The sequence below is a fragment of the Dermacentor silvarum genome, chromosome 7, assembly GCF_013339745.2.
Source record: "Dermacentor silvarum isolate Dsil-2018 chromosome 7, BIME_Dsil_1.4, whole genome shotgun sequence".
Classification (NCBI taxonomy): domain Eukaryota; kingdom Metazoa; phylum Arthropoda; class Arachnida; order Ixodida; family Ixodidae; genus Dermacentor; species Dermacentor silvarum.
In genome coordinates this window covers 10655787-10680406 of record NC_051160.1, presented here as the reverse complement: position 1 = coordinate 10680406, position 24620 = coordinate 10655787, and the positions used below count along the sequence as shown (strand labels likewise).

The 24620-nt window shown below is 48.8% G+C and overlaps 4 protein-coding genes across 5 annotated transcripts; 1 reads left to right on the top strand and 3 right to left on the bottom strand.

Annotated features, from left to right (window-relative positions):
* The first annotated feature begins 899 nt into the window (after positions 1 to 899).
* Positions 900 to 19224, top strand: LOC119457538 (peptidoglycan-recognition protein SD). Its single transcript, XM_037719140.2, has 4 exons — positions 900 to 1059; positions 14976 to 15239; positions 17419 to 17624; positions 18972 to 19224. Exons 1-4 carry the CDS (start codon positions 990 to 992, stop codon positions 19140 to 19142), a joined length of 711 nt encoding a protein of 236 aa, XP_037575068.1. The 5' UTR covers positions 900 to 989; the 3' UTR covers positions 19143 to 19224.
* Positions 7134 to 12680, bottom strand: LOC125946616 (alpha-(1,3)-fucosyltransferase C-like). Of its 2 annotated transcripts, none has more exons than XM_049670162.1 (2): positions 12470 to 12680; positions 7134 to 9063 (listed from the first exon to the last, which is right to left on the bottom strand). In XM_049670162.1, exon 2 carries the CDS (start codon positions 9000 to 9002, stop codon positions 7620 to 7622), a length of 1383 nt encoding a protein of 460 aa, XP_049526119.1. In that variant the 5' UTR covers positions 9003 to 9063; positions 12470 to 12680; the 3' UTR covers positions 7134 to 7619. The 2 variants fall into 2 exon arrangements, with proteins under 2 accessions (XP_049526119.1, XP_049526118.1); XM_049670161.1 differs by lacking the exon at positions 12470 to 12680 and adding an exon at positions 10245 to 10966.
* Positions 19225 to 22323: 3099 nt separating the features above from the next.
* LOC119458475 (cullin-3-A) lies at positions 22324 to 22950 on the bottom strand. The gene has a single exon (XM_037720317.1). The coding sequence runs from the start codon at positions 22948 to 22950 to the stop codon at positions 22324 to 22326; it is 627 nt and encodes a 208-aa protein (XP_037576245.1).
* A 43-nt stretch (positions 22951 to 22993) lies between these two features.
* On the bottom strand, positions 22994 to 24604 carry LOC119458474 (cullin-3). The gene has a single exon (XM_037720316.1). It carries the CDS (start codon positions 24602 to 24604, stop codon positions 22994 to 22996), a length of 1611 nt encoding a protein of 536 aa, XP_037576244.1.
* Between the last annotated feature and the right edge of the window lie 16 nt (positions 24605 to 24620).

The window sequence follows — 24620 nt, the reverse complement described above, 5'->3', positions numbered from 1 at the left end:
TATAACGAATTATTGTGTATAACGAACAGCAGTGAAATCCTCTGGAAAACTTTTGTATGAAAATTCTATTTTATGTATCGAATTACCTATATATCGAACTTTTTTTGTGATCCCCTTCAGATTCGATATATCCGGGTTTGATTGTACACCCACATGAAAATTCGCCGCCCATGCACCCCGTACAGATGGTAAACAGGCGAAGCTGAAATTTGCGACCCCTGGTATGAGCCACACGGTGATTTATTTATTTATTTATTTATTTATTTATTTATTTATTTATTTATTTATTTATTTATTTATTTATTTATTTATTTATTTATTTATTTATTTATTTATTTATTTATTGTCCCTGCCTCATACCCGCGTATCCAATGCGGGTATGTGCCACACGGGATTTTAGTATCGTTAATCGTGACGTAACTGACGAACATGTGAAGTTATTGATGTCATGACCTCTCGGTCATGTTAGTCATACATTGGTACCCTACCATGCCAATTTTCGTATTTACCAAGTGAACGACACGCGAGTTTTTGATAGGTTTTCGATAGGTTCATTTCCGCCGGAGGGTTTCTGTGGTCGGACCACGAGTGTTTCAGCCTAGGCATATACAGCTTCGCTGAAATATATGTACACGCCCAGACAGCGACCGACGCAACAGCACCAAGCAGCCACGCCAAATTGGGGTAAGTATAGGCAACGAAAACTTCGCTTTAAAGAAGTGAACAATGTCGCAGAGAGAAGACAAAGGCAGAGGTTAAAATACTCAACAGGTAAACAGTCTGTTGGACGCCGTTGCTTTCATGCCAGTGCTCACACATTGTTACGAGTGCAACGGGGGGCGATCCATCATACCGCGAGAAACCGTTCGTGCGTACACATACATATAGCTACTGTTTCCGAGCGCAGTTTCTACAAAGCATATGATCTCGTGTAGTCTGGAAGTCGTGGTCGATAATTATATACAGATGTGCGAAGCTTGTGGATCAACATGATTCGACGTCGTCTCGCTGTTACGGTTATAGTCACCGCGGCACTGCTTGGGATGACTGCCACTCCAGGTGAGAACAGGCTAAATGACGCCGAGGTATATACAGTCCGCCAACACCTGGCGTGGTTCTGCAGGCATGTGCGAAGCGAGATTATACCGCGCAGTCAGAAGTGTAGGTTGGAGACAGACATGGATGAACGCACGCCTACTGTAAGTATCATCATCATTATCAGCCTATATTTATGCCCACTGCAGGACGAAGGCCTCTCCCTGTGATCTCTAATTAGCCCTGTCTTGTGCTAGCTGATTCCCATTTGCGCCTGCAAATTTCCTAACATCACCCCACCTATAGTTTTCTGCCGTCCTCGACTGCGCTTCCCTTCTCTTGGTATATCCACTCTGTAACTCTAATGGTCCACCGGTTATCCATCCTACGCATTACATGGCCTGCCCAGCTCCATTTTCCCCGCATGATGTCAACTAGAATATCGGCTATCCCCGTTTGTTCTCTGATCCACACCGCTCTCTTCCTGTCTCTTGACGTTGCGCCTAACATTTTTCGTTCCATCGCTCTTTTTGTGGTCCTTAACTTGTTCTCGAGCTTCTTTGTTAATCTCCAAGTTTCTGCTCCCATATGTTAGCATCGGTAGAATGCAATGATTGTACTCTTTCAAGGTTTGCATGCAGTTTCGTTCTGTATAGTAATGAAGCTTTGCATCGCTTGCCGGCGCGGTTATTCAGAGTGAATGTGGCGTTTCGCGCTGACGAGCTAGAGGTCGCAGGTCTGAATCCACGCCGCGGTCGCCGCATTTTCATGAGAGGCGAAATGCAAAATCGGTCGTATACTTCATTTATGTGCACGTTAAAGATAACCCAAGGTGGTCAAAATGGATATGGATTCCTTCACATACTACGTATTAAGTACGTGAAGTAATATGTGTATGCGTCTTAAGAAAATGTCGTTTTATGCATTGAATCATAAAAATAAGAGGAACGCCAATGCATTTCTCCGCAAACTTCGGGAATTAATATTTCGAAACTGGTGTCATCCTGAGAATTCGTTCCAAGTGGATCCTCGCCTTGCGAACTCCACGGCTAGAATTTGTAAACTGCAATATGGACCTTAAGGTAATTAGTTAAAAACGTAATTCGTAAATTTTTGTTAATTAGTCCATCATGCATTTCAATATTTCATGCAAGTATGTCCGCCTCTTCGAGTAGACCATGCTCATGAACTCGAATTGTGCTATCTTCCACGGGCAACCTTTAAAGATTTCTGAAAGTGTTCGCTGAAACACCCGGTATAATACAAGTGATGGTGGCCGGCTCCGGACCTCCTTGGCTCCGGACCACTGTCAGTTGCACTTCGCTCCCCCACGAGGCAGGACGTGTGTCGAGCGAGCTCCTGAACAACACTTTGCAATGTGGAGGACGCGGCTTTAACTCGTGGATCCGGCACGTCAAAGAGGGGAGACGTAATGCTAACGCATTAATCTCGCATTTATATACCACTGAATCGCCACTGAATATTTTGACATTGGACCACGTGCCGCTCTTAAAGGCCCTTTAGCCGCTGGACCAACGCAGAGCCCTCTGGAGAGCTGCTAGCGCACTGTTGTAGTTTGTATGCCATAGTGTTAGCGGATGTACTGCCGTAGTCGCGCTCAAAGCGTCGTCTGCTGCAATCTATACTACGAGACCATGCATCAAGTGAATGCGCACGAGACCACATGTTTTGTCGCTTCCATGATGCCGTGCGGGAAGCAGACGACGCGCGAGTCGGGAGTTCCTCCGCTAGACCTACCTACAAACTAAGACTGCATCGTGGAGGTAGTACTCAACGGGTCAAAAAATAATAATAAAAAAGAAGAAAATTACCCTCCGAAGCACTCCGTCAGATTATTAACTAGCGAAGCTGAAACGTGCGGCCCCGGTGTTTATGACTGGATTAATCCCGACGGTTCATTAAAGTCTTTCTCAATCATTGGTTACATCTTTGTGTTTCTTGATGAGCTTACACACTCGTTCGGCTGAGACGGAGAGAACGACGTCACTGACGCTATGCCCGCATTCCGCCGTTGTTGCCCCATTGCCGCTTGTGATTCTTCAAAATTAAAGCTGTCCGTCACGTAATACAGTGAATGGCTCATAGCTCTATAAACTCAGCCTCCCCATTACGACGACAGAAGAGAAGGGAAATTCTACGCTGGAATGATGAGCGGCAACGGAGCCAGCTGAGGAAGAAGACGACGATGACGAACGCGGGACAGTGGCACGAGCGCGTTCGCGTGGTTACAGTGTACTAGAAGGGGGCAGTGGGCTTACTCTCCGGCAGAGGCTATGCGATGCGGCGGCTCCACGAATGTCACAAATATGAGCTTCTCCGATAGCCCGAGCGGCGGCGCTGGCGTCAGTTTCAATGGAGCGTGGATGCGACGGCGCAGCTGCCCAGTGCCCGCCCAATGCCCAATCATATTAGTTGGAGTTGCTGAGCTGCGTTGCTTTTTTTTTTTTTTTTTTTGTGGACGTTGTCTCGTGGTTTTTTTTTTTTTCCTTCAGTGTTTATTTCGCACATAGCCTGCAATAGATTAGCATGCTTTCCAGTAACTGAGCCATGCCGCGGCATCGACAAAAATCACTGTTACGCGCCTGGGTGCCAAACAGGCTATGTTTATGTGAAGGATGGGCCGAAGTCGTCCTGGTTTGCGTCCCGAAGGATAAAAATAGGCGGAAAGAGTGGGAAAAAACCTCCACAGAGCTGACAATTCCCCTGGACGACACGAGCGCAGTATGCGAGCTCCATTTCGAGCCACGTTTTGTGCTCAACTCCACCGCTGTTCCTGATCACTGTGAATTGTCTTTCTTTTTATGGTCTAGTTAGGTCAGTTAGCGAAGGAAACTGCGAGGAAGGTACACTTGCCTCCTTACTAGAAGTTGACTATCTCGAAGCACCATGTGACCGAAATGAGTGCAGTCAAACTGCTGCTAGCGCTAATGCCACAGAGGCCACACAAAACGTGGTACCCCAGCATTGCACGGGCCTGTGGGTTTCGAACGACCATAACCAGCACGTGGCCAGAAGCGACTCGAGTCTCACTTACCACATTGCGGGTTATGTTGCGCGGGAGTGTATTGTCAATTCCAGCACAAAATGCCAAGAATGCATAAAGCTGCTTACTATGACACCAGGCGAAAGTTTTCAACTTGCCCGGCTAACAAACTTCTGTGACCGAGGAGGCCTCCTTTATCCCTCCAGTCAGCTGTACGGCTTCGTGAAAAAGCTAGAGGATCTTTTCACAGAATGCTTCTGTCAGAGTGAGCCACACTCTGACAGCGTTATGGACATGCTGGCAGTTGTTAAGAGTAAGCTTCCCCTCGAAGTTGGCTGCAATGTGCACGCTCTTAGCCTCACATGCAGCTAAAATAATTAGTTTTTACATTGTCACACGTCTGCATTTTTATGTGAAAGGAATTAACTGGGACAAGGCAGGAAAGCGGCAGAGGGCCAAGCAGCTGAAGTCGAGCCGTTGCACATGAATTGAAGTGCATGAAACAATGGCTTGCTGTACTTGCAAATGAAAGCTTTGTGTCAGCAACAGCCCTGTTATCTTCATTTTGCTCACCCTTATATAGCTGTACATAAGCATATGCCTGAGCCTGATTGTCAAGTGAACTAGTTTTCACTTTTTGTTCAGGCCTCCCTCCATTTCTTTATGGAAAAAATAAACCTGATTTGATTTAATAAATGTGTGCCGGCGTAATGATGGTTAATAATAAACGCAGAAGGCTACTGTGAAGCATGGAACAACTAAAGTGGAACAATGAAATATTTCAGCCATATATAAAAATTCATTTTGGCTAAGCAAAGGCACAAACCTGGTTAGCATGCCTGATGTTTTTCTTTTTTTAGCCCAGCTGGGTAGTATGCGCGCACTGTTTTCTGTCAGACAAAATTTTACAATAGGTCGACACGGCATAAAACCGTATATTTGGTCACCCTCCCTTTCATTCAAAATTTTCTTTCAATTTTTTTTACGATTGCCCGATAATTTGGAAAATTCGAAGGCCCCTTCCAAACAAGCAAAATCCGTCAGCGACGACCTCTTTGCACAAAAGGTTAAAGAGTTAGGATAGGCAGCAAATTGCCCAAGAGTTGCCGTCTTCCTTTTCCACAAGGTACTATTATGACAAATATCATGTGGCCTAAAGAAATATAGTGCTATGTAAAGACTCTCAAGTATGCCAAAATTAAAAACAAATAAGAGTGTGAACTGCTTCGAACTGAAACCGACAGAAACGCAAGGAAAATCAAAGCTTCTGCAAGCAAAGCTTCCATTGAAGTTGCTAGTGGCGCCACCTCTTGGATGCGACCATGGACCGTAAAAGACGACTAAAGCGTTTTTATCTTATTTTTCTGTCCGTATTTGACCCTGTCGGGCCGAGTGTTACTGTCACCATGAACATGATCAACCAACTGGCCCACCTCGCCATTCTGCACAGCAGTGCACTCGCAAGAGCCTCTAGCTATCGGCCTACACGATCGGTTCACAAAACCGTCCACGTGCCACCGCAGCGGCGGAAACGTGTATGGAGGGGCTGCAGTGTTCACGGACATAACGATCGCGACTGCAGCACGGTAAACAATCTAAGTGGCCAAAGTTCAAACTAGAGCCCTTATAATGAGCTGCACCCAGGCCTCCATTTTTAGGGGCGAAGCTCCTTATAGCGGCACCCGTTCCGTCCCCGTCGTAGTAGTAGTGTGTAACCAGTCTGAGAAAAATGAGAAAAAAATTCCGAAGTTGTGTCCGTAGCGCGTAATCGAACCAGGGACCCCTCGCTTCCGAGCGCGCGGCGTTAGCCCACTACACCACGAAGCGGACATGGACAAACGCACCACGATGGCTATAAATACCCACATTAACGAACGCGTTTCTAGCGCGTTTCAACGCGTTTGTGCGCGCGTTACGGCCGTGTAGAAGATGGTGTAAGACGCTGTGGCCTCTCCACCTTACCTTCAACGCGTTTCGAACGCGCTGCCCAAAGCGGTGGCAAGTCGAGGAGCGTTTATGAATACGGGGGGTATACTCTATCAGCAGTCATGTGATGGCGTCGGCAAACGCGGTGCACATTCCGGCATGTGTAAATGGCTGCGTAAGAAGCTGTGGCCGCTCCCCCTTACTAGAGAGTACTGCACGTTTCTAACTCGTTTGTGCTAGCGTCCCCTTAAGCGGGAGATCCGATGATTCCCTCCGGAGCTTCGCCCACTCATCATCATTCACCCCGTGGATATGCTGTGAATTTTTTTTCTTTACAGCGCAGCTCTTAGGCACCCGTTCCGTCGTCGAGCTTCGGCGTTCCCGGCGTAACCAAGCGAACGAGCGTAGGGGATGAAAGGGCGACGCGGAGCGCAGCGGGGGATGAAAAAAGCTGCGAGAGCGAAGAGAGCGCGAGGAGGAAAGCGGGGGAGAAGGGTGCAGCGGAAGTATGAGGCGGAGCGGGGGTAAGGCGAAAGCGTGAGAAAAAAAGCGCAGTCGCAGCGACGACCGCTACAAGATGGCGCCAGAGTAGCGCACCGTAGTCTGTTCACCGATGACTTCTTTATCTTTCTTCGGTCATTGCTACTTACCGGCTAAAGAATGTAATCCCTCGACGCACGACGCGCCTGGATATATCAGTAGTTTCTCGAATGTTATCCTCCTCCGCTGGCTGTTGTCATCAAAGCTTTCTGTAATCTGATTGTATGCGCGACGCGAATTGTGTAGTACTTTCTGGAAGTCACGTGGGCACCAGCGATTACACTGGAACCTTCGACGAGTCATGTATAAAAGCCGACGCGCTTGACCCGTACATCAGATTTTCGACGATCGCTGACTCTGCTACATGTCTCTCTCAAATTCTTTGTCTCAATATATCGCGAAATGAAAGCGAGTGTAGAGCTGCGCTCAAATTTCGCATTAGGAAGTATCGCAATCGTCGGTGATTTTTTTTTTATTTCGTCGAAGAAGGGCAAAGTTGTCAACGAACGATCTTCCAGCCTGAGGCAATCGTTTCGCTTTGCTGACCCTCTCAGCATGTAATGCTACTTCGTTACTACACCAACACAGAACCAGATGTTGTCGAGAAAAATAGAAGGAGCTACTCTACGCATAACCGCAGATAACGCCGGCACGTTTATTCAGCCACCAGTTGTAGTCGTTTACAGTGAAATGACCATTTCGTTGCGTAAAATATCAAGAATGAAGCGCAGTCGCCAGTAAACAAAAAATGGTAGTGAAAACAAACAAGAAGAGGCTAAATGCACGAAAAATGTGGTTGATGGAGGCGCGGCTTCACCGTGCCGATTATTAGCGGGCATGGCGATATGACGAGAAAAGAAAAGCCAACAGTGTCCCAAAGCCCCAGCCATTTATTGCTTCATTTCATATACGCATGTATATATAGCAGAGTATATAAGAATATGCATGCATATATAGTAACAAGCGAACACGACACTCAACGCAGAAAGAGGCGTGCGCTGCAAAACTGCGAATTGTATACTACCTTTCGTACATCCAATGGCGCACGTCTTAGTTCTAATCAAGGAGGTTTAAAGGACATTGCTTTTTTAGACCTACTTTGTTTCATTGAAGATCAGTACGTTCGAATCCATAGAAGGCCCAGTTCAAACCATACGGGCGCCGCCCGGAATGCTTTGCGAAAATCCGCAAAGCGACGCATCCGCCGGTAGCAAGCGTCCGGTGGATGTCGGCCGTGAAAGAATCGGTCATTGAGAGCGAGGCAGAGCGGACAAAAGTCGTCGACGGGAATCAGGGAGCAGCGTTCCTTCCAGCGGAAGTAGCGCTCGTAGTCGACGCGCCGGATCGCCAAGGAGCGCAGAAAGGCCACCAACGTGCCGAGTCGCTCAAACTCGGCCGAGTACACCACGGACTGCCAAGGAACACTGATCGTCGCGTGGGGCGACGCCAGCAGGACGGGAACGAGGTCGTACTCGAACGCGTCGTAGATCAATTCGTACGGACCGTGGAAGCAGTCGGGATCCATCGTGACGACGATGAAGCGATAGTTGGAGGCGATCTCTCGCAAGCACTCCCGTCGAGACCCGCAGCTTGATCGCCCGCAGTCGGGAATGAGGTCGACGCCCACGAACTCGCGCTCGGAGTCCGTTCCGCTCGCTCCATCGAGCCCGACGTCACTGGCTTCTCCGTACATGTCCCATTCGCGCTGGCCGACAATCCAGACAGCGTCTCTCCGTGCTCGCCCGGTGTAGCCGAGAGCTTCACGGTTGCGCCGAGCGGCCTCGGCCACCGTGGTCGTGCTTCCGGACGCGGCGTCGCTGCAGCGCCAAGACTTGTAAGGCGTCACGACGTCGGCAAGTTCCCGGCGACCCATGGTCCAGTCGAACTTCGTGCGAATCCCCGGGTGAGAGTGGCCGCGAGTTTCAACGGCCCGCGATTCGAGGAACGACGATCCACCCACGGGAGAGACGTGGCTCTGCGTCCAGAGGACCCACGTCTGAAACTCGAGGCGACGACTCGGCATGTCTTTGGGACTGATCCGCTCCGCTTCGAACACGACGGCGTCGCTCCATACAAGCCGGGCACGACTGTCCGTGATCTCGCACGCTACAGAGAGTTCATCGCCAGCAGCAGCAGCAGCAGCAGCACTGAGTGGGCAGATGGTCACGTTGTACCACGAGGACCAACCCGCGACGCGGTTCCAAAGTAGGATGCGCGGCATGCCGCTGTCGTATTTCCGTTGTCGCCAGAAGGTCCAGGGTGGCGACGGCATCGAGAACGGAACCGCCGGTTTTACCAAAAAATGGTAGTCGACATATTCGAAGAGGACCGAGAATGCGAAAGCCGTCAACAAGCCGATGCAAAACAGAATGTTCGCAGGTACGAAAATACGTTGACACCGTCGGTACTGCTTGTGCAGGAAATGCGAGATGAGCAGTTGCCACGGGACCCGGTCGGATCCATCGTCATCGTCGGAGCTAGGTGGTGCCGGATGCATACTTGTCGCGCCAGAGTTGTGGTGACGGTATACAGCGTGGACTGCGTCTGGCCTGACACCGCTATAACAAAAGCAGACAAAAAGAGAAAAAAAAAAGTTCTTTGCAACATCGCATAAACGCGTAAAAGACCGACAACCAAGTGACTTCGTACTGCATATAGGAATATATAAGGCGGGTGAAAGAACGAAAACTTCCGCTGACACAAGGTAACCAATGCGGTTTCAGAGCTCATTCAGTTGGTGGCGGCGAGCATTGCCATATGCTGTCTGTCAGCTAACATTCGCAAAGGCAAACAAAAGGACCTATAGTGCGGTGCAACACACGCAGCAAAGAACATCGGGCCGGAATCGTACAAAGATGATTGTCAAAGTCAAGCGATAGCTCCATGGTGTATAGACCTGATCAGATGTGCTAATTGACCTCTGCTAACGTTTCTCGTAGTCGTACGTATAGGATTGGTTAGCTCTAACGGTTAATTATTTGAGGCGTTGAATGGTGTGGCGCTGGACTGGCTCCAGGATAGGCCCGGGCTTACAAATCGGCGTTAAAGCCCTTGCTATAGGACGCACATCGCGCAAAGTGTAGGATCCACAGACAGCCAAATCACCGCTTTTGACTGAAAACTTTTACCGAGTTCGGCCCAGCTTACTCGATCGGCCACACGGACAATTAACGTCCACGAAAAGTGAACGGGAAGAGCCAATGAAAGCATCGCTTTAATTACAGAAACGTGTCAGACGCACAACGACCACATTGTTAGTGTAGGTTATTGTTACAGTATAGTGCCTAGTGACGTGTGTGCGATCCTTCGTGGTTGTGTCTTCGCGCAGCACTGATCATGCCCCGTAAGCAACCATCAACTGGGCCAACAAGTCTCCCCGAAGGAAACGCCGCAGTTAAGTTTGCACTTCTTGCGCCTAAATACAAAGGAGGGAACTTAAGGTTGCTTCTATTCCTGGCAAAATACTGTCAAATTCTGGTAAAAATCTTTTGTTCGAGTGAAATTGCACGTACTGTGCAAGCATCCATTTCCAAGCGTATACACGTAGCAACATTACATCAAGTTCGCGACGCTCATCTTCAACCGAAAACCACTGTTAATAAGAAAGAAGACGAAGGAGGTGAAAAAGAAAGCACTCCTACGTTAGGCTCCGAGCTAAAAAATATACAGTGTTCCATACTTTAGCTATACACCTGAGAGCACATTAAACGGTGCTTGAAATGTGACGGCAATAACTTACGTTCTTCTTCTTCAGAGTCGCGAAGCTGCTAGGAATGCGGCAGCATCCTGTCGTCGCAAACAACGTGCAAACCCTAGTGATTGTTACGCGAAGGGAAGTGTCAGTCTTTGCACAGTTGTGACGAAAGTGGACTGTTATCGGAGAATCTACAGAGCGCATGTCGTAAGTATGAAGTGCGGCCATTGATATGACGTCAGAGCTGCGTTTGATCAGGTCTGCAGTGCGTTGGCTATAGGGCAGTATATGAGAGTGCAACTAAAATGCGCTGACACCGTCCATTAGAGAAGCCCCGAAAGTGCCACATTTCGAACCATAAAAGCCTGCGTCAGCGTCTGCTTTAGGCAGTTCTGTCCATGGCCATGCGCATTGCGAGGAGTGCATGAGCGCATGCGCTTTTATACGTTCTAGCAAGCCAACGACCAGTGAGGTCAGAAGCTAATATGACACATGTGCCTCAGGATGACTGGTGAATTTTCTGACGCAATATTGCAACATTCTCTATGCCGCGAAAACCGCTTCCTACGCTCTGTGTGTTAGGGCCAGCTCTTGAGGCACTGTAGAAAATTTTCCTTATGAGGAACCAGCGCTGGCCAGGAAGCGCTATACGGCTAAAACAGCGCTTGCAGCGCTATACGGCTAAACAGCGCTATACGGCTAAAACAACGCTAAAACAGCGCTTGCATGTAGGCTCCCTAGGTACGACATGTTGGACGATACCATGTCGTGCGTTCTAGCAGCCGGCGCGCGTTCTAGCAGCCGGCGAGCGTTCTATAGCACGCCGATTTCCAGTCTGGTCAGAATCCGGACACATGTGCTTCAAGTTGAGCGGTGAAATCGATAACGCGAAATCACAGCATGTGCTGCTGAAAATTGTTTCCACCACTCGCTTAGGCTGTGTGTTACGGCGCTGCTATTGGCATGCGAAATTTAACGCCTGGTTGCCGATATTATAGTTTTACCGATATACACCGCGCCCTGGCCCGATGGCGCTGCGGCTGTTTCAGCTCCCTACAAATGCTTCCGGCACCGGCCGCTTGGTCTGTACGACCGGAATGAGACGGCATTCCGAACAGCGAAAGGCACGCGCCCATTAATTGGCTCGTTTGAATTCGATAAGCGGAGCCCTGCCCTATGCACGGCAGCATTAGAATTCATAACTGATCATGGACCTCTCGTAACGTTTATCGTAGTCGGTATAGGATGTGCGGTTGCGTGCAGTACCATCGCGGGACGTGGCATCTTTTTCCTCGAGAAATGAATGAAATTGTGGGGCTTTACGTGGCCAAAAGCACGGCTTGTTTATGAGACACGCCGTAGTTGGGGACTGAAGATTGATTCTGACCACCTGGGGCGCTTTAAGGTGCACCTAAATCTAAGTACAAGAGCGTTTTTCTTTTCTCCAATGCGCCCCCATCGAAATGCGGCAACTGCAGCCGGGATGGAACCCACTCAGCAGCGCAATGCCATCGCCAAGACCATAGCCACCGCGATGGGCGTACACGCTAAAGCACCCCACGAGGCAAAAATTAATCTCGGAGCCACCAACTAACTGCATAGCCAGGAGTTTTGGACATTGCCCCTTCGGCATTAACGTGGAACTTCACGGTGATGCCCAGCGTAACGGAATGGGCACAATGCTTCGCAAATTTTTAAAATAACGGCCGAGTTTCAACACGTTTCAACTAACAGCTCCGAAAGCGTACTCCGACACTTAGTCGGCACTTAGTCGTAACATTCGTGATGCGTTAAAGCAGTGTTTTAGTTAGGGTTGGGCACTGAAGTCACGTGGGTGAAAACGTGATGACCAAGGGCCCACGTACTGACATACGTCATCAAAGAGCTTCTTCGAAAACAGCGAACATCATGCGCAAATTCACACATGCTCAACAGTAGTGGCATCATATGGTCTGTCGCCCTGCTCCTAGCGAGACCATCGTCCAACTTGCAGGTTGGTGTTCGACCTTGTCCTTTTACGTTTCAATCTCTAACGAAGTAACGGTTGCCAGTGCCGCTGAGTAAACGCTTAATGGCAAGCAGCTGCGTTGTTGGTCACCAGTTTATCCCAACCAATAAATTACATTTATCCTGTTCAGAGTGCAATTATGAACTTAATCTTAGTTCATGCTCAGGTGTCACAGAGAGCGCGTACAAAAAGAAATCAGTAGAAGCCAGAATATTGTTGCAAAAAATGTTCAAATACACCAGAAGCTCTCTGTGCTACTCACAATCAAAGCGAAAGTTGACGCTCTTGAAGGCATTGTTACCACTGGTGATGCCCTTGAAAGGTCTGTGCAAGCAATATCTGACAGGTACGATGAAGTAGTGATCCAAATGAATAAACAAAATACCAACATAGACTGTTTAAAGACGCGGTTAAGAAAGCTTGAGGAGCAGGCAGAAGAACAGGAAATGGACAAGCTTAAGCAAGAAATGAACGATCTAGACCAGTACAGCAGGCGACTGAACTTCGAAATACATGGGCTGCCGCATCAAATGAACGAAACTGAACATCTTGGTTAATGACTTGGAACTGCCTAGATTGTCCTAGTCAGATATAAAAGCCGTCCACGGGCTTGCTATCAGAGCAGGAAAAGACGAAGTCAAAACGCCCGTCCCAATCTTGGTACGCTTTTCATCTCGTCTCGCACGAGATAACTGGCTCAGAAAGCGAGCCGATCTAAGAAAAGCTATGTTACTTTCACATATAGCGCAAATAATTACACATACACACGAAGAAGACACGACACGAAGAAAAGCAAAGTCGAAGATCTTGAATGAAAACCAAACTGCGCAAAACAAAAAGCTATTTTGGCACATGGGGTGTAAAGCCAACACCACCTAGATAGCACAAGGCCTACGCACTCCAATCATGACGTCATGCTATCTGGCCCGACTGCCATATAATCTAATGGGGATGCTCCCGCGTAAGCAACAGTGATTTTGACGTCACCGCTTTCGTCACGCCAGCCTTGGCAATGGAAATTTCGGGGCAGGTAGCATGACGTCATAGATCGGAGTGCGTAGGCCTGTGCTATCTAGGTGGTGTCGGTAAAGCCCGCGAACTGGATTATCAGTTTTCTTGGGTTTAAGATGGCAAGATGTTTATGAGGCGAAGCTCACGTCATCGCATTGTTAGAATAAGAACAGCCGAGGACCTGGAAAGGGTGCGATAGCTCATAAAGTTGTACGACTTTACTTTTTTTTTTCGTTCTCTCGTTTTTATCTGTCGGCCTAGCTCATGGCTTCATGTTCACGGTTGCATGGCTATTATGATGCTACTTTTTTTCAGCAGATAAAAGCTACGTGGGATGTAAAGCAGCTATTTCAGTGCTAAATTTAAACGCGCGAAATTTAAGACATAAGCATTCTTCTTTCTGGGGTTTTACGTGCCAAAACCAGTTCTGATTATGAGGTACGCCGTAGTGGAGGGCTCTAGATTAATTTTGGCTACCTGGGGTTCTTTAACGTGCACTACAACGCAAGCACACGGGCGTTTTTGCATTTCGCCTCCATCGAAATGCGGCCGCCGCGGCCGGGATTCGATCCCGCGACCTAGGGCACAGCAGTGCAATGCCTCAGCTAACTGAGCCACCGCGGCGGGTAAGACATAAGCAAGAGTGTGTTTGCCTGTTTTTAGATACATTTGATCGCCATTTCGACATTTTAGCATTCACAGAGACCTGATACTGCCGTGATATGCATTTCTCTGGATATAATTGTGATTGATACGATATCGCGAGAAAACAGAAGGGGAGGTGGTCTGGCTATTTGTGTGAAAAAGCGACTTTACTATCAAAACATCATCGGAATACTCATAAATTGATCCTCACTATGAACGTCTAACGATTAAATACGTGGGTACAATTACTGTCCTCATGTACAGACACCCTTCTGGACCTGTTACCGCGTTTTAGATTACCTTGAATGTGTTCCCGAGTACTGTTTGTCTGGACTACGTGCCATGTTTAGTAGTGACTTAAATGTTAACGTATTATCGACTGCTAATAAGCAAAATCTGCCTTGACATTTTCTTTTCTTTTGTATCTCAAGATGTAATTAACACGCCGAAAAAGAATTACGGATGCCTCTGAAACCCTGCTAGATCTGTCATTTACAAACTATATCAGTCACGCGAATGCGATGCAGGCGTACTGACAGCAGATTTAGGTGACCACTTGCTTTTCTTGTTTTTTTTTTCGCGCCATGCTTGACCAGACATAACAAATGTACACAGAATACATTCATCATGTGCAGAAATGTATGTATGGACAAAATCGCGGTTTTTAAGCGTTTAGTAGTCGCGCCCTGTCTACCAGGCTCGCCTGTCAATCAGAATATATATATTTTTGTAAATTTGAACTTTCATTTGACACAGTGTGGTCATACAGAAAAACATGTTAATAAACATCTGGATCCGTAGCATCATGCCATTGTGGATCCATGCAACAATTACATGCATAAACATACCGGCAGGACACACATATATCGTTACATCGGTTAGCATTCAAACGAGTATTATCAGGTTAGCATTTAACAGCAGTCAGTAGCATACAAACGTAAGAATGCTTTTTGGAGCTGGTCAGCCGGGCCTCCCACTACACGACGGTTGGTTCCTAGATGGGCTGTACGTCGGGGCAGCCGCATATTTCCATACCATATGAGTATACAGTTCAACTTACTTTTCGGTTTAATGTATGTTTAAATCCCACAACATAACTTTATAACTTGCAGGTCTCGCCGACGGGGGGTGGTGGTGGTGGTGGTGGCAACACTGTCTTCCGGCTCGGAAGATCCGCGTGATGCTAGCCTGTTCGGGCATCGATTTCGTGCCCCGCTCGGCCTGGGGCGCCCGACCGCCCAAAGGCTGGGAGAAGCTCAAGGTTCAACCCGTTCCGCGCATGTTCGTGCATCACACCGAGGGTCCGGAGTGCTTCGACTATTCGAGCTGCTCGGAGAGGATGCGTCACTGGCAGAACTTCCACATGGACACCAGAGGTATAGGCGACATTAGCGGAAGCGAAGAGACACCGTTGCCTGAGACAGACCGGTTTCACGAGTTTCATTTTTACACCATGCCCTGCTAGCTGCCGCAGTCGAAATTGTCTACTATAAGTTAGTCGAAATTTATTTAGTGTATTTCTTTTTGTCCACTTATAAACGCCAACTGCAAGGAAATTTAACTTTGGCTAAATTTGTTCTAGATCATTACAGCATACACCAGTAAAGCTATCTTGGCAAAACCGCAGGGCTATATCAATTGCATAGTTTTCTCGTTGGCAGCCATTAAACACGACCTAAGCAGACGACGCGTGCACCTGGTGGTTGTCGCTTTACGCAAGTCCCAGCACACAGCCTCTGAGATACTTCAGCGCGCTTTAATCGGGTAGCCGCGCGTTCTAGGTCTTGCGCCACTTCTGGCGAGCGGTAATGGACGTTTTTTTTTTTTTGTCGGTTTCGGTAACAAAAAATTGCAATTTTTTCGAGCTTTTCGTGACGTTTCCAATTGTAATTCAAACGTAAAATTTTGCACGGGGGCTCTTCTACATCTCCACTATCCCAACTAAGCTGTTTGCGCGTTCCCCCAAAATTGTTGCAGTTGGCCTTTTAAGGTTGTTCAAATAAGCAACTGGGCAGTTGCACAGCAGAGGGCAGCAACGACACAGGCACCCACACCCCACCACACCTATAACATTTCCGGCTAATTAGACTTCCTTTTTGACTAACTCGAACCTCGTCATAACGAAATAATAGATATAGCGAAATTAATGAAATTCCCCTTGAAATGCCCATAGTGAGCCATGTATTTAAAACCTCGTTTTAACAAACTGAAATTCTCCTGCCAATGGATATAACGAACTACATTCATCGCCGAAACTAAAAATTACCCGATCGTTGCGCGCCGACTTACATCGCTTTTCACGGGGTTCGGCACTAGCTCGCCGCCTCACCTGCCGCGGTGGCTTAGCGGCGGGTGTTGCGCTGCTATAGGCACCAGGTGGCTGGATCAAATCCCGGCCGCGGCGGCCGCATCTCGATGGGGGCGAAATGCAAAAACGACCGTGTTCCGTGCATTGGGGTCACGGTGACCCCCACCATGGCGTGCCTCACAATGAAATCATGGTTGTGGCACGTAAAAACCCCAGAATTCAATTCAATTAGATCGCCGCGGCAGTTATCAAAACTTCCGTGTCCTCGCGTCGAATACGTATTCGAGCAACACTGATCTTTCTCCGCGTAGCTGCGCACCTGCGCACAAGCAGCAGCTCACTATCGCACTTCTCCACTGCCCTCTCTCTCTCTCTCTCTCTCTCTCTTGCGCGTGCCTGGCTGCACGGTTACGCACGGCGGTGCGAAATGTTAGTGCATTCGCTTCTGCGTGGCGCGCCGCGCAAGCAGGCTGTGGCCTCCGAGATCTCCGTGCTGCTATCTCGGTGGTCACGCCCATGCCGTGCATTCACTTCTACCACTCCCTGCGGCGCGGACTGGCAGTTGAGCGGGGCCTCAGAGATCGCATTGGCATCGGCGAAATCTCTGAGGCCACGAACAGAGCGAGCCAAGCCGGTGCGGCGAAGTTCACTTGAGTCCTCGATCACACAGCGGAGCTCTGTGTTGTGTGCCACGTGCTGCTTGACCGCCACGAGGCAAGTGCAAAGCAGACGCGAAAGACCATCACAATGGAACAGAAGGCAGCTATCTAAAGGCTGCTTGTGTCAGATGATAAGTCGCGTGTTGCACACACCGAAGATTCTTTTGTTTCTTTATTCAAATTTTATACGTGGCCGTGTAGCGCTTCCGCAGGCCGCAGAACCGTCTTATTTCCATGTTAACAATTGTGCACCCCCTTGGACATATATAGCAGTTGATGTCAATAATGGTTACAACGAAGTAACCGATATAACAAAGCAATTTCGCCTCCCCCTTCAGCTTCGTTATAAAGAGGTTCGAGGATCCTCACTTTACGACTATTGCTAATTGTTCTCGACATGGAGACCTATCACTTGATACGTGTTTCATGTTAATACAACATCTAGAAGTCACCTAATGGACCGTTCATTTTTTCTGGAAGCGGTTACAAGATAGCCAGATCCCAGATACGCCAAGCCTACGTGTAGTCGGCTAAAAAGACCATGCCTTCAAACATCAATCACTGTACATATTCCGCAACGTCTCGCAGACTGGCTCGACCTCGGCTACAGCTTCCTCATCGGTGGCGACGGGAGGGTGTACGTGGCACGGGGCTGGGATACGAGCGGCGCCCACACCAAAGGGAATAACGAAGACGCGCTCGCCGTGTCCTTCATCGGCGACTTCTCGCGCCACCTGCCGACACCGCGGGCGATCGAGGCGCTTAGTAGGCTCCTGCAGTGCGGCGTCGCTATGGTAAGAAAACAAAAGTGCGGCTGTACAAGATCACGGGGCATATGGAGTTGGTGGTTAGATTAGAGAGTGCCAGCCTGGCCCTAGAGTGCATTATTGTTCGAAATATCGGAACTATGGATGGATGGATGGATGGATGGATGGATGGATGGATGGATGGATGGATGGATGGATGGATGGATGGATGGATGGATGGATGGATGGATGGATGGATGGACGGACGGATGGATGGACGGACGGACGGACGGACGGACGGACGGACGGACGGACGGACGGACGGACGGACGGACGGACGGACGGACGGATGGACGGACGGACGGACGGACGGACGGACGGACGGACGGACGGACGGACGGACGGATGGATGGATGGATGGATGGATGGATGGATGGATATGGTGAGCATGTCTTTTGAAACAGGGGGATCGCTGATGGATGGATATGGTGAGCATGTCTTTTGAAACAGGGGGATGGCTAATTCGACATAGCTCGTAATTTTTTTATATCTTCTGCTCTAATTATGGGCCCTAAAGAACCATTGACCCATGAAAATTATTTTTGCGGTAAAAGAGATTGCTGAGTCCACAGAATGAAGACATGTGACTACGCGCCCGGCGCACGGCATAGCAGCACCATCAAACAGCCACAGTGGGAAAGCAAGCTGTTTATCTCAGGCTTGCCGCTCAGAGTGCTCAGCGAGTTTAGTTGACGTTTGGTATACGCAACAATCGCCGGGAACTTTTCGCACGTCTTGTAAAGAGTGAACGCGCAGCTATCTGCTGCACCGCAGTGGTTTCTGCTCATCTGAACGAACGGACTGAGTCTGCTTGAGGGTGCTGCTATTCCACGCGCGCGGGCACCTAGTAACGTGGTCTTTTTTTTTTTTTTTTTTCGCGGGCATTAATTCTCTCTGGCGAAGAAAATAAACGCGATGCTTACTATGCTGTAAGCGTGTCACTTTTATGTGTCTTCCGATTCTCTACAACTCCCTAATCGACATCTCGACAATTCGAACAACAATCATAAATTTAGGTAATTACCTTTAATGGACTAGTGAATGTAGGCGTATAAACATTACTGGCGGTTTCTCAACAAGACTTCGAACAACATTCACTTTGTCTCATCCGCGTGGAATGATGGGACTTTTTTCGTTAGGGCTTCGTGCGTGATAGCTGGGACACCCTGTATGTGTTTGTGGACGTTTGATCTCTAGATTTTGAATAGACAGCTGATAAATGGTGAGCGCCTGTCCCGTCTATGTGTGTGGTCGTCTGTATTGCGCAATAATGTAGTTATCTGTGCGCCAGCTGAGCAAGCAACATGTTCTTGATCATCGCCGCGTTTGTCGCAGGGCAAGATCCGTGCAGACTACACCGTGCATGGTCACCGCGACGCCAACTGTAGGGCATGTCCGGGCGACGCCCTGTACGCCTACATCTCTCGGTGGAGGCGCTTCGGCGGCAGAGTCAACAACTACATCTGCGAGACGCCTGGGCGTACCGAACCGAGCGCGCCACACTGAGCGGGCCCCGACGGAAATATTGGTCATATGCTGAAGATGGTTCACCTACGAATGCCCTGCGTGTAAATAACTCAGTTGCATAGCCAGTCCAATGGCCCCTTACGACTATGATATGCCTGTGGTATATGGTATGGTTACGCCATGGCAATGCTGTGGCTATATTATAAGCTATGCTTTGCTATGCTACGACTATGCCTATATATATACAATGACCCAATTGTATGAAAATGGCTATGGTATGACTATGCTGTGGCTATGAACAAACAGTTTCTCACTATAACACCTAGAGGGCAATCTGACGCCACCGTCTGTGGGAGTTTCCTAGAGGGCGCTGTGCCGTCATGGGAATGACGGGATATGTGTCTGCGACGCTTGTGTTGTACGAGGCTTCGCCTAGACCATGGTTATGGCTATACAAATAATGCGTTCATAACATAAAATCTGCAAAAAAAAAGAGCTTTCATTCACCCATATTACATCGCTCAATAAAGTTTACTCACCTACAATGCAGAATCAAGCGAAGAAAAGCAAGAACAGACAAGTTGTTCCAAAGCGCGCGAGAATCTTGTCGTATGTCCTCCAACTTTAGCGGCCAGCTGATACTTTAACGTTTCGCATTATTGTACTTCCAATAATAAGTCCTCAAAATTAAACAAAACGTGTTTTTGTGTAATAATAAAGCTAAAACAACTTTTTACGTGATGTCTTAGCAGGAAATGAATCAGTGCGACAGACGGAACGGTGCTAGCCAGGCGCATCTTCAAGGCGTCCTGGCTCTCTGAGAATGATGCCAATCCGAAGTCACAATATACCACCAGCATTCCCAACCATACCACAGCGCAGCAGCGCCAGATTTCTCTCTAGGTAATATAGTGAGAAACTCTATGGCTATGAGAAAGATTTTACCCCCACGAAAGGCAGATGGTGGCTGGTCTTCGCATACCCTGGCTTTGCCGTATGGCAGTAGCCATACGACAAAGCGCTTTCATTGATTTTTCAGAGATGGCGCTTGCTGTCAAAAGTGCGTAGGGAGCCTATAGACATACCGTATGTAGGCGCAAGTAGGCTCCCTAAAAGTGCGGTGTGCAGTAAGGGTGCGTAGTAGCAGGGTGGTTTCATCATCATCCTCGCCTATATTTATGTCCACTGCAGGACGAAGGCCTCTCCCTGCGATCTTCAATTACCCCTGTCTCGCGCTAGCTGATTCCAACTTGCGCCTGCAAAATTCCTAACTTCATCACCCCACCTAGTTTTCTACCGTCCTCGACTGCGCTTCCCTTTTCTTGACATCCATTCTGTAACCCTAATGTTCCATCGGTTATCCATCCTACGCATTACGTGGCCTGCCAAGCTTCCTTTTTTCCTCTTAATGTCAACTAGAATATGAACTATCCCAGTTTGCTTTCTGATCAACACCGCTCTGTTCCTCTCTCTTAACGTTAGGCCTAATATTTTTCGTTCCGCCTCTCTTTGTGCGGTCCTTAACTTGTTCTCGGGCTTCTTTGTTAACCTCAAATGTTTCTGCCCCATATGTCAGCACCGGTAGAATGCAATGATTGTACACTTTACTTTTCAACGACAGTGGTAAGCACCCAGTCAGGATTTGGCAATGCCTGCCGTATGCACTCCAACCCAATTTTATTCTTCTGTAAATTTCTTTCTCATGATCAGGGTTCCCTGTGAGTAATTGACTTAGATAAACGTACTCCTTTGCAGACTCTAGAGGCTGACTGGCGATCCTGAATTCTTGTTCGTTTGTCAGGCTATTTAACGTATCCATTATGCCGCTGTAATAAATCAGGATTATTGTAATTCGGTCGTTGCCTCATTTTTTAAAATTTACTACATATGGCTTGTCAGCCACAGGTTGTCATGTGTTTGATTCAGCAAAGCATTTTTGGTGCGTTGTGATTACGTTATTTTCAACGTAATCGCGCATGTGTCCAAGGCGCTTTGTGCCGCCGCCTGAGGTTAAAACATCCATGTTTTGAAGTTTTGTAGTAGCTTAAATAAAAGACGTAATATCGTTCGTCATGAGATTACGCTGTGGTTGGGGGCGAAAAGTAAGGCTTCGAACATTCTTATGTGAAACATGTAAACCGCTCACCGGTCGGCACTCTCGCTATAATGAGTGCACTAATATCTAATACGTGATTGCGAGTCTCAGTGTGTTTCAGTGAATGGGGGTTGGATGTCAGTGGGGAGCGGAAAATAATATTTACAAACGCGAGTGAGTGTCTACAAATTTTTTTGCTGTTATCTGATATCACATTTTCCCCCCGAGTACGTTGCCTCTGACAAAAAAAAAAAAAAAAAAATCGCAAAATTGTTTCACTAGAGCAAGAACCTGTGGTTTGAGTCAGATGATCGTTCCAAATGTTATTCCGGGGCTATTGTGCGAATAAATAAGGACGAATAAAAATCTGGCAGGACCGTGATAAAGAAAAGCAGCGTTATCAGAAGGCCACTAAAGAGTGGTACACCTTTTTTCGATGTTTCGTCATTGTGAACACAAGGCACTGGAATCTAATAAGCTTTCAGCACAAACAGCCATTGAATAACGCTATAGTTGCCAATCTACTAAATACGGAGCGGCCTTACTCAAGCGTTTACGCGTTCAGCACATTTAGCAGATTAAAACAAATATAAAAAAGAAAGAAAGAAATGTTGGGTTTAGCGTCCTCAAAGTGCACAGTGGGTTATGAGGGACATAGTAGAGCTGAGGCTCCGGATTCATTTCGACGATCTGGTGTTGTTGAATGTGCACATAATTTTAGGTACAGAAGCGTTTTTGCATTGCACCAAACTCGCAACGCGCCCGACGCGACCGGGAATCAAACTGCTGCGGAGACGACGCAGCGTGGCTTTTGAGGCAACAAATGGATGGGCGTGGAGCCAGCGCCATCTGGTTATACTGAGCGAACTAGCACGTGAAAAAAGGTCTACAGAGAAAGGCTGACTGGCATGCAGGGCCTCTCGCATGCATAGTTATCTCGGCACCGACTAGCACAAACTCAGTACCATCGGGGGTAAAATTTTTCATTAATGGGAACGACTTCCTGACAAGCCGTGATTGGGAGGACGGGAGGGGGGGGGGGGGGGGGGTAAGCCACATATTTTGCACATTCGTGGTCGGAGTTGTTTCCAGTGAGCTGCTAAACATTATACCACCGCCGCTTTTTCATGGCATATAGATGTACACACCTGGGTCCTCGGTAGCCCTCTCTAAGTACTCTCTGCCTATGAGGTCGTCGACTACTTTCTTGAGCGTAGCGGAACTGGGAGTAAACCTTGCTCGAAGCTGGTTCATGACCTCGATAACGAGGTCGTTGTGCGATAATTTCTTGCGTGTCTTCATTATCCTCACGATGGCCGCTTCAATCATATACTTTCGCTCTTGACCCAGGTTGGCCACTAGTGACTTATCGTACTCCGTATCAGCGGAATCCTTTTGACACGACTGAATTTTGACTATCTGCCGGCTAGACATGAAGGCGCCATTGACGGCGAAAACGTTGTCCCTCTGAACCTCCGCCGTGTCGGGCGTCTTGGTAAGCACGCGTTCGGAGGCCTTGCCCGTGCATAGCGAACTCAGGGCGCGAATGAGGTCTTTCTCGGGGATCTCCGTCTCGGACGCGATCTCATCGTAAGACATCTTGTCGCGGCTGTTGAACAGCATCAGTAAGCACATCTGGTACGTCGACACCTGGATGGTGTAGGCTCGGGTATCGTTGGACGATGTGTTCGCCACCGCTTGACGAGACGAAGATTCCTCGTCCTTCCACGGCCCGCAGAACACGGCACTCATTTCGGCCCAGCCGAGATGTGGCTGCAGGATCAGTTGCCGGCCGTCATGCTTGGCTAGGTAGAACAGTCGGAACATCTCGAACGCGCTGCGTGGGGTGGCTGGAATGTTGATTCGCTGCGTGGCGGCAGGCAGGGCCCAGAAAGCCCGTCTTGAGCACGCGCACGTTCAGGTCGACTCCATCCAAATCCATATCGCAAGAAGACAATACCACCTTGAACTGCTTCATCAGGGTACCGGAGATGAGCAGGTCCTTGAACATGGCTTCCATCTTGTAGGTGAATTGGCAACCGCAAATGCTTCCGAGCTTGTTGACCATACTTCTCTCTGCGTCGGCGGTAACGCCGTCGTCTAGCAACAACCGGTTGGCCAGGCGCTGCCTGTAGTGGAGCTCAAAAAGGTCCTTCTCCTGCAAGAACCGAAGTATGGCCACAACCTTGTCCAGCAACAGGTCAATCTTCCGCTTTGTCATGCACTTAATCCTATTCCGCAACACATCATCCACAAAAGTTGAGAGGTGCTCGGGCGACTTGCGGGTCAGGCTGAGTATGTACTCAAAGTCGGTTGCCATCGTCTCCTTGACCAGCGGCTCGCTGTCGAAGGAGTGTTGCAGAAAGTAGTCAAACCGGTCTTTCAGCTCCATCACCTTCGGAACCAGGCTGACCGAGTCGCCGTGATCACTCACTATGGATCTTCCTAGGTCACGCAAGTACTTGCTCATGCAGTCCAGCAATGTCTTGAGGCCACCCTGCACGCGTTTTAGGAGCCGAAACGTCCGCCTCAACTCCTGCGTCATCCGGTTCTCGAGCATATGGACAACGCCGGAGCCCTCCATCTCCACGATGGCCTTCTTATGCTTCCCAACGAGCTGCTCCATCACGACATGCACGATGGGAACCGCGGTCGACTCGTCCAGGCACTGTCTCGCCCGTTCCGACTCTTCGTGGATGTGCTGCTCCACTTTGGTGATGTATTCGAGGGCGTCCATCTTCTCGACGTAAGTTTGACCCTGGAAAGCGTAGAATTTCGCCGACTCAGCAAGGAATGGCCTCTCGAAATCTTCGTAGACCGACCTTGAATCGAGTCCCAAACTTGTGAGTATCTCGCATGCCTCCTTCATCAAAATTCTGTCGACTCGTTTCCCTTCGCGCTCTGCTTTCACCAGGCCGAGCAAGGTTTCACGGAGGCGGTCCTGCACGTCGGCGTGCCGCACCACCTTGTCTCGGAACAGCGAAACCGACAGTTTGGACACGCTGTCAGCGTTGTTCCGAGGCACGAATACGTTGTCCATGTACGCCACGATGTCGCCGATGATCTTCATGCTCCTCTGGTGGTCCCTCCAGGCCTGAATTAGTACCTGCAAGAAGTCGTCGTGAATTTTTGCCAAGATGAGCGGTCGAACTTTGTTGGTAAGGTGCTCCGTTACGACTTCACGCACTCCTTTGTAGAGGCGTGCCCCTTTGTTCCGCACCACCATGGCGTATGCGGCATAGTATAGTTCGCCGAAGCGCTGTCCGGTCGTTTGCTTCTCCTGAGCCTCGTCGAATGCTCTCCGCAGTTCCAGCCAGAGGTCTTCGGTGCGCCGATTGTCCGTCCGCTGCGCAGTTCTCTTGAATCGCACTACCTCGGCATTTTCCTCGGCGGAGAGCCCGGCCATGGCATTCGGTTGTTGT

Bases quoted from the DNA above. Each gene is read 5' to 3' on its own strand.
- LOC119458474 (XM_037720316.1), bottom strand. From the start codon at position 24,604: ATGGCCGGGCTCTCCGCCGAGGAAAATGCCGAGGTAGTGCGATTCAAG.
- LOC125946616 (XM_049670162.1), bottom strand. From the start codon at position 9,002: ATGCATCCGGCACCACCTAGCTCCGACGATGACGATGGATCCGACCGG.
- LOC119458475 (XM_037720317.1), bottom strand. From the start codon at position 22,950: ATGAGTGCCGTGTTCTGCGGGCCGTGGAAGGACGAGGAATCTTCGTCT.
- LOC119457538 (XM_037719140.2), top strand. From the start codon at position 990: ATGATTCGACGTCGTCTCGCTGTTACGGTTATAGTCACCGCGGCACTG. The intron at 1,060-14,975 runs GTGAGAACAGGC...TATAACTTGCAG, and splicing joins TGGGATGACTGCCACTCCAG to GTCTCGCCGACGGGGGGTGG. The intron at 15,240-17,418 runs GTATAGGCGACA...AACGTCTCGCAG, and splicing joins CTTCCACATGGACACCAGAG to ACTGGCTCGACCTCGGCTAC.